The following is an 18,191-nucleotide window of genomic DNA, read 5'->3' on the forward strand; positions in this document are numbered from 1 at the left end:
AAAAGGGTGAAGAAGGATAAAAACTTTTGGAATTATGCAATCCAGAATTTTTGTGGCAACCACCCCCCCCAGAATGTTCTTAAGGTCAACTGTGATACTAGTGTTCTCTCGGACTCTCTTGAAACGGGCTTTGGGTGTGTTATCCGTGATCATTATGGCACTTAGATGCTAGGTAGCTCGAGACGTCTTCTCTTTGATTCAATTTTCAGGATTGAGTTATTGGCAGTCTAGAATGGTCTTATGATTGCGTGAGAAGTTGGTTGTAATTCCCTTATTTGTAAAACTGATTCTATAGAGGTGTATCTTTTGCTGAACAATATTATCAACTATGTTGCAGGTGATAATATGGATATTATAGAGAAGATTATGAAATTGTTAAGTAAAAACTGAGAAGTGTCATTCACTTGGGTTAGAAGAGAAGCTAATATTTTTGCTAATTGTCTGGCAAAGATAGGGGCTAAGAGTGTTTATTCTCATTTGGTATAAATTCAGTCAAGTGATGACCTCAAACAGATTTTGTTAAAGAATTCTGCTGTGTAGTTTTTTGGGGTTGTATTCCTGTTTTTTTAGTTTTTGTTACAGACACCAAAAAATATTTATGCTGAATTCTTATAAAACTTTTTTTCCCCTGATGATGGTAAAGTGGTTGGCAAGGAACCCAAAGAATTAACAAGTAGCAATGATAATGTTGGAAGGCGAATTGATGTGTAGCTCTAGAGAATGTTGATTGTTGAGTAAGATCCTAAGTGGGTATGTTTAATGTATGGCCAAAAAATATACAACTAAGTTTATTGCTTCTCATCATATATACGACATGCATAATGTCATTGTAGATGTCTTGTGTAGGCAATTTCGTAGGAACAGTATTGTGTGGATATGTTAGTGCCAGTTCTCGTTCAAATTTGAACAGCATAACCACTGACAGTTGTAGTTTCTTGAATAAATTCATCCAAATATCATGTGGAAGGGGAGTAAAATCAAATCATCAAATTCCTTACATTACAAAGCTGGCATAACACACATGCCATACATTGAAAAAAGCACTGCACAACACACCATCTTTGTCCAAGCACTCTCAATTGACATAATCGAAACCGAAAGAGGGGCAAGAACAAGGAAAATAATTCTAGTCTTGTATCTTGTGACCCAATCCAATAAGAAGTCATAATTGGCTATTTTGCAAGTTTGAAGTATAGAATCAAGGCTAAAGCAACAACTAGGACGAACACAATGAAGGAGATAATCCATTTGTTCCTGTCCATCCTTCTTGACATGTTGGTCAAAATTTTCTTACTCTTGCCTATGTTATCATCCACACCATGAAGCTGCAACAAAGAATATTATAATATAGATCAAGTATGAATACTTTCACAATATGACTCAGGAAAGAGAATGTTTTCACTTGAGTTTCAAAGATAAATATACTAGTTTATCATCTACAAAAACCACATAAATGATGGTCCCATAGTCACCAGCATATAGAACACGATATTTTCAAGACAAACTTGCTTATCAACAGAATCACAGACGCATATTAAACATCATAGAAAAGGTTACCGTATTGTGTGCATGCAACAGGGATTGTCGTTGCGAGTGCAAATCTTGAAGAATTGAAACACCAAGCTCTTCTGTTTCCAGCATTGTTCTTCTACTGTCCTTAACTCTTTCACTGGTCTTGTTCAGCCTCTCAGTTGACATCATTAATCTTGATCTCTGATCAGCTGATGCCTAATGCATTCACATTAGAAGTTAATATCAAAGGAATGTTAGATGCACCATTTTTGTTCATACCACTCTTGTATGCCTTTCATTTTTTGTATTAAAAGTAATTGATAAGGAGAGAAGATAAAAAGTTTGTTTTTATACGATAAAAAGGTGTACAAAGGAGGTGTACACAAAACATGATGCAAACATAATTTCTTTTAATATCAGGTTTGGTGGCACAAATTCAATAAACAAGTGTTCAGAAGGGAGGATTAAATCTGTTTTCAGTTATTCTCAACATTTGTACATCAGACAAGAAGAAAGTAATTTACAGCAATAGGACTCAATGAAAGGTTCTAGGATTAGTAGCCATCGAAACTAATCTGATAAATAAACACACATTTCCACCTCATCAACCATTCATCACATATTACTAAGTATCAAAGCAGCCATGGGTAGAAAAAGGTATTTTAATCATATTATGATCTACTTAGATAAACATTATATTTACTATTTTGGTTTTAGTCCACTTCACTAGGAAATAACCATCAACAGAATTAAAACATACATTTTACAATTTATTCACCATGAAAGGTTGCTTCTCTTTCTCTAAGGCTTTAAATCCTTTCCTTAAGTACAAAAAATGATATAGAAAATCATACTGTGCCTGTTTTAAATGAATATGTTTCCTGCAAACCTTATGTTTGAAGATTCAACAGCATGTAATCACAATCAATTATCATTGAACATCAATAAGGGCTGTAAAATAAAGGAATTATACCGTCATAGCATCTGCCATGCCTGATTCCAACAACTCATCCCGTGCAGAGGGGTTCAAGTTACCAGATACAATTTTTTTGACTTCGCTTTTAAGATTGTTGAGATCAGATTTATACTCCCGCAACTTAGCAAGAAGAACAGCCTTGATATTTGGCTGCAAACTTCTCGCCTCAAGGTCCATCTTTCGGATCTACAAATTCACTAGCAAAACCATATCAGAATCCCATATTTCCTTAAAAAAATGTATTATAAAGAGTTGTAGAAAGTACCAAAGCTTCTGCTTCATCAATTCCAGTCTTTACTTCCGAAACTTTTTGCTTCTTTTGCTCTGCAGATTAAACAAAAAATTAATAAAAATTATTGATTGAATATACATACAATCAACACTTCAGAAAGGGATAAGACATTCCTTAATCATGACCATACTAGGAGCTGGGAGGCCTCGGAAATTGCTTTCACAATATCATTACAAAATATCTTGAAAGCAATAAACAGAACGAGTCTGTCATTTCTGTAATGATAAGTGAAAACTGAAAGCTTATAAACTGAGGGGGGAAAATCACCTTTCCGTAGGCAATCTATTTCTAGGAAGAACAAATTTTGCATCAATATTGCTTTGGAACTTTGGTCGAAACTCGAAAGGAGATATACAACAATAACTTAAAGAGACCTATGTCCTAAAGAATATTATGTACCATTATCCAAATTTACACATTCTAAACGGTCAAAAAAAAAAAGATAGCAAGAGAGTACTCAGATAATTAACCTATAGTCTTGTAGATACTGATGAAGACACTAAACTCTTCAATCAATAACATTCAAAACAATCACACTGATTAAAAACCACAAAGTATCAACCCAGAGAAGATGATTCAATAAAAACAACAATAAGCGTAAGATCAATCAAGAATCAGAAACTACCTCCATTAAGAGAAGCAGCCGCAGTGCACTTCTTCGATAGATTCGCCGATAACTCACAGTACTGGCGCTCGTATCCCTCGAATACGTTGCTCATCGTCGATAACCTTATACGCCCTCTGCTCGATTCACGATCAACAATAACAAAAAAAATGAACCAATTAAAAGAACGAAAGCATCAATAAATAATTTAGCTGAACGAAATTCAAACTATTAGGATCCAAAATCAGGCATAGAAACCCTAATTCGATCAACACAATAAATGAATAAATAAATAACAAAAGAAGAGGAACGGAAACTGATCGAAAAATTCAAGGTAGAGGAGTGAATCGAACCTGCTATGGCCGGAGGAGTGGAAACGACGGCGGAGAATTGGGCGGAGAGAGGTGGGTGCGTTTTGTTTGGGAGAAGGAACAAAACGACAATGGAAGGAATATTAGTGGAGGATGAATGGTAAGTGGGATTGTTGCGGTCAGTGTTGTTATTCTGACGTTACTGAGTCTTGCGTTTTCTCTTTTATGTGATTGGAGGATTGGCCGATTGGAGAGTATGACTAGGAGGACCTCATGACTTTTTCATAGGAAACACTTTTACATAGAGGAAAAATATTGAGTTTAATTAGTATCCGCATATCTTTACATAAAAGAGATTACGAGTACAACCTAAACTTTTAGCTAAAACTTTTCTTTTAATAAATTTTTATCACATTAAAAAATTTTAATTTTTTTTTAGAAAAATTATCCAATCTATTTATTTTATCAATTACTAACAAAATTATGTTATGTATCACATTAAGTCGTTAATGCAATAAAAATTAAAAGCATTTGTTACTTAGACAATAGGATGAGTTTGATTATTGTGCATGTTTGAGAGAGAGATAAATATAGTGATATATATCCTTCATTTGGTTTGGTGAGATACAAATATTTGATGGACAGGAATAAATATAAATATATAAAATTTAGATTATATTACGTGTACATTAAAATTAGTTATCAAAGTCACTTATTTATATAAAATATATAACATAATATAAATACACATTAAAAATAAAGTAAATCACACATATATTTATACATAAATATATTAGTGACTGATTTTAGTGACTAATTTTAATATACGAATAACATTTTTGATAAAATTTATGTATCACTTTTAAATTAAGACACTAAAACACAGATACATTTTTTTTTCTCTTTTATCCTTCAATATTTAAATTTCAATTTTAACTTACTATAATAACTTTTTTTCATTTGTCTCTTCATCCTTTTTTTTCTTCTTCTATATTCCTTTATTTTTCATCATTGTTCTCGCTGTCATTGTGTCATCTTCTCTTCTTCCTTCCTTTCTCACTCTTTATCAACTATCCAAATCAGTCACCTGACGTTATGAGCTCTTCTCTTCGTCTTCTCCTTCTTACTCTTCGTCACTTATCCAGATCTATCACCCACCTTCGTCATCACTATACCCTCCACTCTTCGTCGTTCCCTTCTCATTCTTTGTCATTCGTCCATATTTATCGTCTCTGCTTCTCCTTCGCCTAGATCTGCCGCCTCTATTTCTCCTCCCTCCTCTCACTCTTTGCCGCTTCTCCTTCTCTCTCTGCTCCTCCGTCTAGTGTTATGCGCCTTTTCCTCTATTCTTCTCCCGCTGTCTTCCTTATTTCTCTTATTCTCTTTTGACTTTTCTAATTTTTGTTTATTATTACTATGATTACTATCTCCGTTTCTGTCATTTTTTAGATGAATAAATAGTGATTGTTAAAAAAATATAAGATTTGAATTTTTGTTAATTATAGATGATGGATCTGATCGTGATGGTAGTAGTAGTGATAGTGGTACAACTAGTGATGATAACTTTGGTATTTTTTTATATAATATAAATTCAATGTATTGTTGCGTATATTTTTACCAAACAAAATAAAAAATTTGTGTATGTTTATGTGTAGTTATATCTTTTTGTGTTTGTCCACTGTTTGTTAGGACAACAAACAAAGAGAGCCTTAGTTACTATCTCAAAATAATAAAGACATAGACATAAAAGTGAATTTTTTATTTAAATTAAATAAATATATAAATTATGAAAATACATAGACGGTGATGTATTTACAAAAATGCATTATGATACACATCTCGGATGTTGAGGGGTAAACCTAGAAATGAACATATTTCGGCGTCTGAGATACCGTGCTATGACCAGGTGACGCCGAGTCATATCTTGAGTGCACCCGAAATATGCGTAAAAAGAGAATAGGGTCTCAGCACCCGAGATATATACACTTCCCTAATTCCACCATCAGCATCCGAGATATAGTCAACTGTTTAATTTGGGTCTAAGTGTAACACCCTACCACGCAAAGTCTTATGCTATAGTCATAAAATTGAGGTGGCGAGGCGCTACGACCTCTAAAAATAAAATCTTATATATAATATAGTTGAAATGAAGATTTATCTAGGAGCCTTTGTAGGAAAGTTTAAAACAAAACGTTAAATGGAAAAGCGCAACACTGCTGAAGGCGTTAACGTAAACGAAACAGGATGAGAGTAAAATAAACATGAACATATACAACAAAGAGTTCCAAGATACAGATAATAAAGCTTCTGACTAGGCTTGCGAAGTTAAGACCGGCCAGAGCATATATATATATACATATATACAAGATAAAATCCAAAAGGCCCAAAAGACAGTTTACAGAATTTGTTTCTCCAAATCAACCTCTAAAAGGGATAAAGCATATTATACATATACAATAGAGATATAAGAGTATCTATATATACATCAGAACCAAAATAAAATCCTAAACGCAAAGATCTTCGCTTTTAGAAGCTCCCAGTATGCCTCAGCGAGATACCTCACGTCCTGCATCTGAAAACCACAAAATATGTATGGGATGATAATCTTACATATAAGGTCCTGAGAAAGCTGAAGGCGATCCTAGAACTCCCGACAAAAGATTCAAACTTAGAGAATTAAAACAAAATCCATAAACAATGGTGGTTCTCTAAAGATTCCTGAACCTAACCAAAACTTTAACCTAACCCTCCATTATTTACCTTCCTCCAAAACCTCCATTTTTGGTGGAATCACACAGACAAGCAAGCAGACAATGACAAATACAATTAGAATACAAGAAATACAAATAGCACGTATAACAATTAAGCATATTAGAGTCACATAGGCATTCCCAATTAGAGCACAAGCAAGCAATTCAAACATATGCATATGATGCATGCCTTTCCTACTAGCCATGAGCTCATGTGTCGGTTACTTTGCCAGAATCTGACACATCGGGTAGCTAACTTGAATATTGTCCTCTTGAAAATGTGGTTGTACACCACCACGAACCCCACCTGACGAGCGGTACACTACCACGAACCCCACCATTACAAGCGGTACACAACCACAAACCTCGCAAGATCTTCAATTGGAAAACAACACACACACGTGGACGGTAAACCACCATGAACCCCACATAACATTCTTTTTTAAAAATATGTAGGCGGTACATCACCACGAACCCCACACAACATTCTCTTTTAAAAACATGTGGGTGGTACACCACCACGAACCCCACATACGTCTTGACACTAGGAAAGTGGTAAACCACCACGAACCTTACCAGGTCAAGCTCAAAACAAATTCATTTTCAAATTCATTATAAATCATTCATTCATATCCATTCATAATTATTCACTAAGGCCAGATTTATCATATACATATCACATTTGCACACTTCTCATTCATAATTCACCACCGCTCAAACTTTCTTCATCTCCAGGTTACTACTCCTCCCTACCTTCTTCTCACAACTCAACATAAAACTAAGGTTTACGGGCTAAAAGAGTGAAAATAGAGGTTTAGAGGTTCAAAATTACATTTTAAAACACATAACTCACTTTGCTGATTTCAGGGGTCACGCGTACGCGTGGGCCACGCGTACGCGAGATACAAATCCAAAAGGGTTGGTCGCATCGCGTGCAAGTGGTCGCGTACGCAAATTCTGCGAAGTGGGTAAAAATGCTAAATGCTGCAGAATTTTAGTTTTGCACACCGAACTTCTAACGTGCATAACTTTTTCGTTTTAAATCATTTTTCATCCATTTTTTGAATAGTGTAAACTCCACGGACCCAATTTTCAAATGAAATAAGTTTGGAAGGGATTCAGGGTCCGGAAACCGAGTTATGCCTCGCCGACGTTTGGCCAAAAATAAAGTTTTCATAAAAATTTTCAAAGATTGGTAAACCTCAATTTTCACAATAATCCAAGTTCAACCCTTTTTAAAACTTACCAAACCATATCAAACAAATTCCAAACACTCCTCAACACACCACATTTTTAATCAACATCACACCAACTTCATATATATAATCACTCCCACACAATAATTTATTTCTAACAACAACAAAAGACATATCAACAACTCACGCACGCACACACGCATGCACGCACGCACATATATATATATATATATATATATATATATATATATATATATATATATATATATATATATATATATTACATCATCATCATTATCATTATCACATACATCACCAATTATCATATATATATATATTACATCATCATCATTATCATTATCACATACATCACCAATTATCTCTACCAAACATAATACCAACACCATAATACTTCTCAACATACTTATTCTCCATCTTCACCAAGTTTTTAATCTAATAATTCAAGTTCAAAATAACATATCAATAAACATAATCATTTACCAACCTTCACATACAATATTACACATCACAACATCACAACCTCAACCACAATCTCAACATTACTAACCAACATACATATTAACTAAATCTCAATCACCAACCACATCAATAATTCAATTATTATCTTACGGTCAACTAAGCTACGTTTTCACGATACATTATATTTTAGTTACGAGAAACCGAAACTATACCTTGCCCAATTCCCCGATAAACTCGAAACACCTCTCTTATATACCACACCACAAGCTTCAAAATCCCAGCTCCTCTCCAAGCAAAACCCAGCCTCCAAGGCTTGATCACAAGTTTCCAAATTCTCAAATTGACTCCAATCAACAACCAGTTTTAATCTAACAACACAATTATCATCACAAACAATGTAAAGCTCACTAACTCAATATTTCAAAAAGGTTTAATGGTGCTTACCTGACCCACAGCTCCAATGAGCAAAATCCGACAATACCCACAAGTTAAATCGAACCTAAACATCGAAATTAAGCAAAATTCAACATAATTACACATTGAATTTCGAAATTTGGGAAGGAGAGAACTGAAACTGAAATGTGGATTTCTTACCAAATTAATTACCGGGTTTTGTAGAGCTTGTCGTGTTGGTCGCGTGGCCGTAAACGGAGCGGCGATCGAAACTCCTGATCAAAAGTTATGGAGGATTGAGTATCTAAGTAAGGGTTTGAGCTTGGAAGGTGTTCTTCCCCTTTCCTAATGTTTCCAACATGCTTCTTATATTTTGAGGAGCAAATGAGCTGAAGCTCATATATGATAATGAGTTAGTTGGGCCCATGGACTCAGTTTGAGTTCGGTTCAACCCGTCCGAACCAATTTTGGGCCAAATTCTTTAAAATTAGTGTCAAAATTCTTATTTTAACTAGCTCTATCTCATTAAACTGTAAAATTTTATTTTCTAATTGTTTTTAATATTTAATTTATTGACTAATTATTTACTAATTTTGCGGATTTTACACTCAACACCCGGGATATGTGTATTATGGTTTAGGTGTCTGTGCACCCAAAATATGTTAAGGAATAACTCTATTTATAGAGCTCATCCTAATACCACCCCTCACACAATTCACAAACCAATCTTTTCTTTCTCTTCTTTCTGTTTTATTCTGATGGAGAATAATTAATTCTTTTTTGTTGTGGTTTATCCCAATGAGATAGTCAAACACAATGATGAAGGAGTCACTTTTGAGTCTGATGAGACTGCCATGTTGCGCACTAACCGGATTGATACCCTACATGCGCTAAAGAGGGTCATGTTGAGCAATATGGGGGGAATACGTACCAATGGGGTTGGGCGGGTTGTATATGGATTTCTTCACGCACTTCTAAACGATAGATTTACCAACCAGTTATTTTGGATTGATGTGATCAACATGTGAGGGTAATATTCGACGTACATGCACGATTAATGCCGCAACATGTGATGGAGTTTTATGCTGTGGTCCGTAACATAGTTGTTGGTCCTGGATCGTCTCCTTCAAGTCCTGAAGTTATCCTACTCGAGGCCACACCGATCCACTACACCCAGCCGCATGATAGTGTCGACAAGGACGGCAGTGAGGGCGATTCAACTTATGTCCCCGGATCCAGGTTGTATAACAATACAGCTTCCAAAGATGAGTATGTGTCAGAGACTCCCACTGGCAATGTTGGTCAGTTTCTCCTACCCCTTTTGGTCATTCCTCGACTGTCAGATATTCCTAGTCATTATCAGACGTTGAACTTGAATACAATGCAGCCCGACGATCTTCTGAATACCGGTGATGGAGATGATTACAATACAGATGGTGGGGTGAAATTCTGAGTTGGCCATAGATTTAGGAACCGTAAAGCAGTTCTAATGGTGGTAAAGAACTACAGTATTTGATGGAATGTGAAGTACAGAGTCTTGGAGTCATATAGGCTTAAATACCACTATCGTTGCAAGCAATTTACCAATAGTTGTCCATAGAGTCTTCGTGTGGCACTACGATAGAACTTGAATTACTGGTATGTGTTACGATTTATTTTTGATGCATTAGAGTCTATTGCGTTAATTTTATGTTTTGCTGAAAATTGACATCCACGAGAAATTTGTAGGGAGGTGCGTAGGTTTGATGGAGCACATACTTGTCTGGTACCTACCATGTCTCAAGACCATGCTCAGGATAGTGATTTGATTTGCAAGGTCGTGTTACCTATGATAAAGACCGATCTATCGGTGTCTATCCCAGTGTTGCAAAGTACGGTGCATCAAAGTTACCATTTCAAGCCCAAATCCAGCTTCCCTTATATAAGGCAACAGGATGTCCGGCAGAAGAAGACTCAGAGTCACATAGCGTGGCAACAGTAACCATGGTCTCTGCAATTCCCATAACATTTACTTTCGCATATTAATCTCGTCTAAACCATTAATAGTTGCTAAACATTACTAAAAATTATAAACCACCTAGATAAACATTTTTATTGAATGCAACAGATACCTATTAATTAGAATAACATGTTAATTAAAAGTTACTTATTTTATTTATTTCACTTAACTCACAATTAGTTACCTATTTTATTTATTTAACGTAAGTAACCATTACTTACCTTCAATTATACAAATTATAAAACCATACTAGGTATACCAACGAAACTAATATAGATCTTCTAACTTAGTCTACACACTATACTTACCCCCATTAACTAAGTTACTAAAGACTAAATATATAAACTTATTATTCACTAAAAGTAAAATAAGAAAAAACTACTAACCTCAAAGTCTAACTCTCCAGCTACGTGCCAAGTAGCGTTCAATCTGTTTATGTCTCCTTCGCAGACATATTCTCGGGAGGCCATATTTTCTAAAAGAACTCGAACTCAAGCGTTTAGAAGGCCACAAAAACTTAAAAAATGATGGTTATGTATAACAATCTCGGATGTTGTGACATTATATATGCATGCGAGTGTATCTCAGATGCTGATACCACAAGCACGGCGCATGTACATATCTCGGGTGTTGAGACCCCATTCTCTTTTTGCACATATCTCGGGTGCTCAATACCCGATCTCTGCCCTATTACATATCCTAAGTGCACTCAGGATAGGACTTGACGTCACCCGGTCACAACACAAGGTCTCAAACGCCGAAATATGATCATTTCTGGGTTTATCCCTTAGCATCCGAAATGTGTCTCATAATGTATTTTTGTAAATACGTCACCATTTATATATTTTCGTAATTTATATATTTATTTAATTTAAATAAAAAAATCCCATAAAAGTACATAAAAACAAAGATACACAAATTATATATATATGCTCAATAATGATACACAAGACACAACTACCTAATTCAAATATCAATCTTATTTCAAACCAAAATCACTTCAATATTACTTTTGATATCTACCACTACTACCATCATTCTCATTATGATTTTTAACTTTAGCTTGTATCATTAAAGTCGACAACTCTAGTTTAATAATTACTTAAATAATTCAGCATAAACATAAAACAAAAAATTGAAGCAATTTATTTTGAAAAAATAAAAATAAAAACAAAGATGAGGGAAGAGGACAAGGGTGAAGATTGAAAAAATGGAGACAAAAGTAAAGGGTGAAGTGTATACAAATAAGAGAAAATGATGGTATAGACGAAAAGAATTGAGGAAGGTGTTGTGATGTACACGAGGAGATAAAAACAATAAAAGACGAAAACAAGACAAATAACAATGATACTGATAGTAATTGCAGAGGCCAATGAAAAGAGGACGACAAGAAGAACGATGAGAGGTAGATGAGAACATAAGGAAGGAGGAAAGAAACACCAAAAATAAAGAAAGAGGAAGAAAGAAAAGTGAAAATGGTGGAGTAAACTATAGCAAAAGGAGAGAACAATGGCATAAAGAAAAGAGGCAAAGTATTTGATGGAGCTTGTCATGACAACTCCATCTGATCGACTGCAAAAAAAAATTATAAAATTGTCACAATTTATTTTGCTGTATTTATTAATAAGCAGCATTTTTTTTAAAATTAATTTTTAACCACAAAAAAGAATGGTCCACAGTATCTGGCAACAGTCTGAAAGAGAAGCTCCTTTACGATAGAGTTATTGCCCAAATCCAACACTTTCAAGTTTTGAAAATAGATTATCCACCAAAAAAGGACCATTGAAAATGTTACCACTGAGGTTCAAGAAATGCAGGGTGTTGGCAACAGAGGAGGCATTCTCAGCAGAAAAAGAGAAATTGTCGTAGAATTAGTTGCACTCAAATCAATGTATTTTGCACTGTGAAAGGCAGCGAAAACATCAACAACGTTTGTCCAAAGCTCAATAGAGTGTAAACGAAGGATCTTGAGTTGATGACGGTTTTTGAGGGTGCTTGAGAAACCACCTTGAAGCGGTTAAGGGAGAGGTTGAGGTAGACGAGATACCATAAATCGTTGATCTACGCATGGATGGATCGTAGAAGGCGGGTGTGAGAGGTCGAGGTGATGAAGTGAAGTGAGGGTGAAGAGGGAGGGAGGTCGTCAACCAGGGAAAGAGGGATGACACATTTTAAGGTCGGTAAGAGTAAAACTTGATCTGCCATCGAGGGAGAGATAATTGAGGATGATAGCAGTTACGTTTTCGAGGACCTTGTCGCAGATGACCCCCTCCCAGATAGGGTGGTTAGAGATGTTGGCAAAGGCAATGACAGCAGTGTGGTTCCATTCATCGAGGACACGCAAAGGCAATCTGTGATTTTTAAAATTATTGTTGCTACTCATTATAAATACAGTAAAATAAATTGGGATAATTCTTTAAATATTTTGGGTTGTTCCATCAAAATTTATGTCTATAATAAATACGAACATGAAACTGATGTGGTCTTAAAATTCATACCATTTAGTTTGTTAGTTGCTAATAAATAAATTGATAATGTAAATAATTTGTTTGACAAAAATAATCTTTGAAAATTTGTGAAGTAATAAAAATTTTATTAGATTTAAGTATCCAATTTATAATTCTTTAAATACTACTCTCATATTATTTATGATATTAATTAATTAAATTCAAGAGTTTAAACAAATGTTAATATTGAATAAGAAAATTGATTATAAAATTTAGAAAAAAGGATAAATAGGTCCCTAACTTTTTTTTTGCGGACATTTTTGTCTTCATGGAATGAAAAATATATTCATATCCTCGACCCCTCCAAAATGTGAACAAATTTATCCTTCCGTTGAAGTCACTCCGTTGGATCCAACGGAAAACTCTGACGTGGCAAACGTGGTGTTGACCTGGCCGTTACAGGATGACACGTGGCCTGTAGCTTTTGAAAAGAAGACATATTAATCCCCACGCACTAAAACGATGCCGTTTCACCCCACCCTTCCAAACATACTTTAATCCCCTTCTGTATTTTCAACTAATATTCCAGATTCAAGCCAAATCAGATTCAGATTTTCAACCAATCAACAATACTTCACCAAATCCAGAAGCAGCAAATTCAGCACTTCCAGTTCTGCAATTCCAGAATTCAGATTTGGTTTATGAAGATATAGAATTAGGGAATTTAGCAACAACAATTCCAAAATCATCAGCAATGCATCCAAAACACACAAACAAAGAATCAATAGAGTAACAAATCACAGCAACATCAGCGAAATTTTAAGAAAAACGAGAGGCGGGAGTCTATGCAAATTCAAATTCAACAAGTATTTCAGCGACATATTCACCAACAACAAAGCACAAATTCAATTTCACAGGTTCAATTCATAATTCAACAAGTACAGATTGTGCAATTTATGAAGAACATGTAAGAACTCCTCATGATACTAGAAAACTTGCTTCGCTCTCAAATAGAATCAGCAACTTACCAGAAATTGTATATGCAAAATTTGAAGAACACCTGGATCTACATTTGGCGCATTTGAAGGAAACAGCTTTGGCCGAGGAGGAAGTTGTCGTCTAGGGCGGCGGAGCAGCAGCGGAGGGGTTGAATCTCCCACCGCCAAAGCCACCGTACTCGTTTACAAAGGCGGCCGTTGGCTGGGCGACAGCAAGCGACGTTGGCAAAGCTGCAATTCTACATCGAGGTAGTGGCGCCAAGGTTGGCGCCGTTACAAAGGAGGAAAGAGAGGACACCGTGCACGATGGAGGCGGCTGGATCTAGAGCGGCGAGGACGGCGTCGCAAGTGATTCCATGCGTGTGCTTCGTGGTGGCGTTGTCGCGACGCGAGGAGCACTGAACGGTCATGTGGAGGCAGCGTTGCATTCCGACGGCGATCCTTGTAGAGGTTGGTTCTATCATGCTTCTTCGATTGTGGCCAAGCCACCACTACTGACGGTGGCAGTCTTCCCCTAGGGGCGCGACGATGAGACTAGAACAGAGCAGTGGGACATGGTGGTAGTGGAGGGTGTGCATGGGGCAATCAATGGACGGTGAAAATCGCGGCAATCGGCGTGCTCCATGGTCGGTGGGAGTTGTGGGAGACACAAGAAAGAAGGGGGTTTATGGGTAATGCAGAAGGGGATTAAAAAAGGTGAAACGGCGTCGTTTTAGTGCATGGGAACTAATATGTCTTCTTTTCAAAAGCTACATGCCACGTGTCATCCCGTAACGGCTAGGTCAGCACCACGTTTGCCATGTCAGAGTTTTCCATCGGGTTCAACGGTGGGATAAATTTGTCCACATTTTGGAGGGGTCAAGGACATGAATGTATTTTCCATTCCTTAGGGACGAAAATATCCGCGAAAAAAAAGATCAGAGATATATTTTGTCCTTTTCTCTAAAATTTATTATTATTTATTAATAAAACATTAATATGATAAAATTGGGTGGTAATAATAAAAAAGGCAGAAATTATTTTTCATATTAGGAGTGTATTGGTGTTTTGGCTGAATATTGGGGGAGTGGGGTGTTTTGCTGGTTTGTGGATGTCACAGTCAACACGCATGGGACGTGCTACTGATGCTCGTCAGAAGCGTGTCAGCACCCCAGTAACATGCCGGGGGCGTGGTGACACGGCACGCATGTAGCTCACAGACAACACGTAGGGGGCGTATTGGAGCAGAGTTTTGCGGTTCCCAATGTGCTGCAGCAACACAAGGTGGGTGTGTTGGAGACTGTCTGCATGCAGGGAACAGCTCCTCCACTCCGGTAAGCAACAAACGTTGCCATGGCTCTATAAAAAGAGAGCCTCTATACCCTTAGTAGAGTGTGTTAGTGTTAGTCTTTGTTAGAGAGAGAGAAGGGTTGCTGTTAATTTTTGTTAGAGAGAAAAAGGGGGATTTTGAGGAAAGAAAGAAGTAGGGTGGAAAAATAGATAGGAAAAAAATAAATATTAGTTTGTATTTATTTTAAAAAATGGTACGTAATTATTCAACTCCGGAGGAACATATTATAAATTATTTGGATCATTCAATTTATATAAGTTGATAAATTATATTTTTTATGTATATTTTTTTTTTAATTTTTGTTATTTAACATGTTAAAATATAGTAGGGGTTATTATTTTTTGTATTTTATAAATATTTTGGAATAAAGTTTTTATTTGTAAAATATGTAAAATATAATTATATTATATGTTATTTTATATGATCTAAACGTGAATATATAATTTTTTATTATTTTTTGATTAATTTTCTGTTATAAAAATACTATAATAAAATATATTTTTATAATTTTTGTTATGAATATACTAATAAATAAATAAATATTCGAGGTTTTTGGAAATAAATATGCATGTCGAACATGTATTTTCCAAATTTTAATAAATAAATATTAAAATAAATATATAAATATTTAAAAAATGTGTTGTTATTAAATATTTAAAAAATAAATATTTTGATATCGAAAAAACATCAATCATTTATATTTATTTATTTAAAAAAAGAAGTGTAGTTATAATTATTTGTTTATAATATTTAAAGAGAAAATGTTAATATATAATTTTTGTATTATTTTTCTTAGAATGAAATTATATTTCTGTGAGTTTAATAAATAATTTGTATATTAATAAAAATACATGTCCTTTTTAAATAAATATGCTAATATTTGTTAAATATTTTAATAAATAAGATATTAAAACAAATATGTGAGTATTTATTAAAATATTTATATTGATGTCGATGTATTATTTGTAAGAATTATTATTTATTTAAAGTAACAAATATATTTTTGTTGATGCAGTCTAACAGGAATTTGTTGGTGCGTAAACTGGATCCGCCACAGACGTGAAATCCGATTGTTGAAAACTACTTATGCGCTACGAGATTCTACCACGTCTCTAGTATTGGGGTGATACGAGGATTTCACCCCTTATTAGCTGCTCTGGTTGAAAGGTGGAGGTCAGAAACTCACACCTTTGTATTGTCGGTGGGTGAGGTTACAATGACATTGGAAGATGTCGCTCATATATTTGGCCTATCCATTAATGGAGAGCCTTTGAGTGGATGGACAGATAGTAGTGGCGACTTCTTGCTTAGCCAGAGCATCACGATATTCGGTCATGAACCAGGAGTCAGTCATTCTTCGAAATCCTATATAAAGCTGACTTGGGTTTGACGTATCAGAGACACAGAGCCGTTGGACAATAAGAGGTCCATTAGGAGATACGTCAGATGTCAGATCTTCTGTTTGTTAGGGTCGACCTTATTCACGGATAAGTCGACCGAATACGCCCACGCGAAGTATCTACCGTTGCTTCTCGATTTTATGCGGATCCATACTTATAGTTGGGGGTCAGCATGTCTCGTACATCTTTACAGAGGATTATGCTGTGCACCACGATATGATACAAAGGAGATGGATGGACCTCTTAATCTATTGTTTGTTTGGGCATGGGAGCGAATGCCGTGTATTGCGCCCATACTGAGACAGACCCTTCCACTGGCTGAGATAGTAGTTGCCATGAGGTAATCATTCTTATTTTAGTATTGCGTTATATTCACGATGCATGTTTGATTTACGGTTAGTTATGTAAATTTTTTCAATGAATCATGTTTCAGGTGGAGTCATTCGAAACGGACCACAGTGTAGTTATCGAAGACTGTAGTGAGATTTAGGCATGATATAGACTACATGCAGGAGGTAAATATTTATGATTCTTGTAATTCCTATTTCCAAACATTAATGTTAGGGTTCTAACATACCAATTATATGTGGCAATTTGAGTGGCGACTGTACGACGTATTGATCATACCTGACGAGTTACATAGACATCTTGAGGTGTCTAACACCGTTACTCTGTTGTTGTCGTTTGAGTGTGTCGAATGGCACCCTACAGACCGAGTAATGTGTCAGTTTGAGTATACACAACCTCCCCCACGATTAGCAAGGGACATTCCACTAGACCAACATTACATCACTCTTCACGGAGTGCATGGGGGATGGATAGTGAAGTAGGGCAAAAGACGAAACACTCGGTTGCCAGATCTGCACCCCCTTTCAACTTGGGACTTTATACCGACCATGGAGTATAGAAATTGGTATGTGGGCTCGTACGGACATATGCTGAGACTGTCGGAGTACGTTCTTCAGTATCCACAGCCACCTGCACAGCAGCCACCTGCACCTCAGGGCCCACCTCATCATGTAGTGTTTGAGCCGTTTCCTTATTATGTACCACAGTGAGTCTAGCCACCACAGAGGTTGCAGTCAGTACAACCAGCACTCTCAACACAGCCAACACTCTTAGGATAGCCACCACTCTCAGCACAGCCACCAGGGTCAGTCCGGCCAGTTACATCAGCCCATACTTACGATTCCAGCCGGTCATGATTGGTTTGACCTTTTCGTCGTCGGTCACGGAGATAAGGAACTACAGAATTGGGCCAACGCTAGTTTGGGTGGTTGGTTAGATTTTAATGCTATGCTTTCACCGTCAGGGTCGGCTGATCCACATGGGACATCAGTAGGTATGAGCCATGGTTTGCGGGGTCCTACTTCCGACTACACATCAAGGGGTGCATCGTGTGATAATAGTTTCCTTCAGCCGCAGCGGTAATACACAGTTGTTGACGAGTACAACCTTGGTGCATCCGGTCCAGCAAAGGCAGGTGGGTCGGCCACTCCGGCA

The 18,191-nt window shown here is 36.2% G+C and overlaps 1 protein-coding gene across 1 annotated transcript; it reads right to left on the bottom strand.

Moving 5' to 3' along the window:
* Nucleotides 1–850: 850 nt before the first annotated feature.
* LOC130954131 (vesicle transport v-SNARE 13-like) lies at nt 851–3,988 on the bottom strand. Its single transcript, XM_057880868.1, has 6 exons — nt 3,738–3,988; nt 3,406–3,521; nt 2,754–2,812; nt 2,486–2,674; nt 1,558–1,728; nt 851–1,325 (listed from the first exon to the last, which is right to left on the bottom strand). The coding sequence occupies exons 2-6, from the start codon at nt 3,497–3,499 to the stop codon at nt 1,173–1,175; spliced, it is 666 nt and encodes a 221-aa protein (XP_057736851.1). The 5' UTR covers nt 3,500–3,521; nt 3,738–3,988; the 3' UTR covers nt 851–1,172.
* Nucleotides 3,989–18,191: the final 14,203 nt, after the last annotated feature.

This window comes from Arachis stenosperma, chromosome 10 (assembly GCF_014773155.1).
Source record: "Arachis stenosperma cultivar V10309 chromosome 10, arast.V10309.gnm1.PFL2, whole genome shotgun sequence".
In the NCBI taxonomy this organism is placed as follows: Eukaryota; Viridiplantae; Streptophyta; class Magnoliopsida; order Fabales; family Fabaceae; genus Arachis; species Arachis stenosperma.

What these genes read in the sequence shown, in the direction of transcription:
- LOC130954131 (XM_057880868.1), bottom strand. Translation starts at nt 3,499, where the DNA reads ATGAGCAACGTATTCGAGGGATACGAGCGCCAGTACTGTGAGTTATCG. An exon ending in TTGATGAAGCAGAAGCTTTG is followed by an intron (nt 2,675 to 2,753) that starts GTACTTTCTACA and finishes GTGAATTTGTAG; the next exon opens with ATCCGAAAGATGGACCTTGA. An exon ending in TGTTGCATGCACACAATACG is followed by an intron (nt 1,326 to 1,557) that starts GTAACCTTTTCT and finishes TCTTTGTTGCAG; the next exon opens with CTTCATGGTGTGGATGATAA.